This window comes from Apium graveolens, chromosome 9, assembly GCF_009905375.1.
Source record: "Apium graveolens cultivar Ventura chromosome 9, ASM990537v1, whole genome shotgun sequence".
Taxonomy (NCBI): domain Eukaryota; kingdom Viridiplantae; phylum Streptophyta; class Magnoliopsida; order Apiales; family Apiaceae; genus Apium; species Apium graveolens.
The window spans coordinates 17,563,920-17,565,880 of NC_133655.1; the positions used below are offsets into that span (position 1 = coordinate 17,563,920).

General features: G+C 38.1%; 1 protein-coding gene across 1 annotated transcript; it reads right to left on the minus strand.

The window, feature by feature from the left end:
* Positions 1-627: 627 nt before the first annotated feature.
* LOC141685065 (uncharacterized) lies at positions 628-1,149 on the minus strand. Its single transcript, XM_074490188.1, has one exon. The coding sequence runs from the start codon at positions 1,147-1,149 to the stop codon at positions 628-630; it is 522 nt and encodes a 173-aa protein (XP_074346289.1).
* Between the last annotated feature and the right edge of the window lie 812 nt (positions 1,150-1,961).

Below are 1,961 nucleotides of genomic sequence, written 5' to 3' on the forward strand. Positions count from 1 at the left end.
GTTAGCCAACACCTTTGCAAGCATCTTATAGAGCACATTACATAGGGCTATAGGGTGAAGCTCTGTCATGCGTTCGGCATTTACTTTCTTAGGTATGAGAACCAAAGTTGTATCATTCAAGTCCGCTAGAAAAGAACCTTCAGCCAACCATTTTTTGTAACATAAAAACCTTTCCTTTCTTAACAAGTCCCATAAATGCTGGAAGAACGCTGGACTAAGCCCATCAGGTTCTGCACTCTTGTCTGGGTGCATTTGTTTAACAGCTAAAGTAAATTCATCAAAAGTAATCTCAGCTGTAAGCATAACGTTCTGAGCGTCTGTGACGATGCATTCATTTTCACCTTCGTCCTGATTGCTTCCAACACTCATTTCTGCAAATACATTTCAAAAGTATTCCACTACCACTTTGCTCATCTCCTCATGGTTATCCACCATCTCATTGTCATTAACTACTAGATGGGAAATATGATTAAGTCTTTTCCTCTTTAACACTGCAACATGAAAAAATTTCAAATTGGTATCTCCTTCTGTCAACCAAAACGTCTTAGCTCTCTGTTTCCAGTATTGCTCCTCATGCAGCAAAAGATCCTCAAGTTTCTTCCTTTCCTCGAAATACAATTTGACTCCTTATTCATCACCTCTACTAACCAAGCTATCAAGAGTTGTCTTCTGTTTCTTTACTTTATCTCGAAATTTATGAAAAAAAATTCTACCCCAACGAGCCATAAAAGTTGTTACGGAAAGTAACTTTGGAAGTAAATGTAAGCTAGGAATTTCCCTCCAGTGTATCGAAACCTCCTCTTTAAAATTTGGCTCATGCAACCAAGTGTTCTCAAATTTAAATCTAAATTGTTTCCTAGAAAATTCAACATTCACTGGTTCCAGTAAGATAGGATCATGATCAGATTTAATCGTGTGCGAAACTGATAACTTACAAAGAGGAAACTTTCTCCACCAGTGAGCATTAGCAAAGGCTCTGTCAAGACATTCCCTCACCCAGTTAATTGTGCCCTTACTTTTTTCCAATGTAAAATCTCCCCCTGTCAGGTCAAGCTCCATCAAGCCACATTCCTCAATGGTTATTTTAAAGCCTTCAAGCAATGAATGAGGGTGCGGTTGTGGCCCAGATTTGTCAGATGCAATTAACATGTCGTAAAGTCGCCAAAGATACACCAAGGGGTGTTATCATGACCTACCGGACTTTTAAGTAAATTTCATGACTCTTGTGTTCGATTCCTTTCTGGTAAACCATAGAAGCATGTTAATCTCCAGGCTACACTCGACTTCTCCATTATATGCACGTCTATGTGGTTATTGGAAGAATTAAACACTCTGTAATTAACCAATCTTTTCCACATAACTGCCAATCCTCCACTTCTCCCTACTCTATCGACAACAAAGTAACCAAAAAACCTGAATTTTTCTATAAGGTCCTTAATAGCATTATTCTCGACTAACATCTCTAATAAATACACAAAGTTAGGGTTGCGAGATTTTATTAAATCTCCGAACATTTGAACTGTACGGAGGCTCCCCATACCTCTGCAGTTCCAGCTTAGAAGATTCATAATGGACGGCTAGCTTGCATAACAAGCGTAGCCAAATCATTTTTTTGGATACTGTATAATCAATTTCAGAAAATACAGATTCCTTATATTGCACCAAGTTGTTGTTTTGATCCTCATGTGGAAAACTCTCGTCTGTGTCCATTGTGATATTAGTTCTTGGGCCTGTACATTTTCTTTTCCTCTCTTCTATATCCATCCCATCATTCTCCTCTTCTCCAAGTCCATTAGATATTTGGGCTAATATGCTGTATCCTGCTCGTCCTAATATTCCGCCTTGAGTTATTAATAAAGATTCATTTTTTTTAATTTTCCCCTTATTGCTCCTAATTTTGTGTCCTACATTTGAACTTGCATCCTATCTCCTGAATTTCCTCCCGTAAAAATTGGACTGTT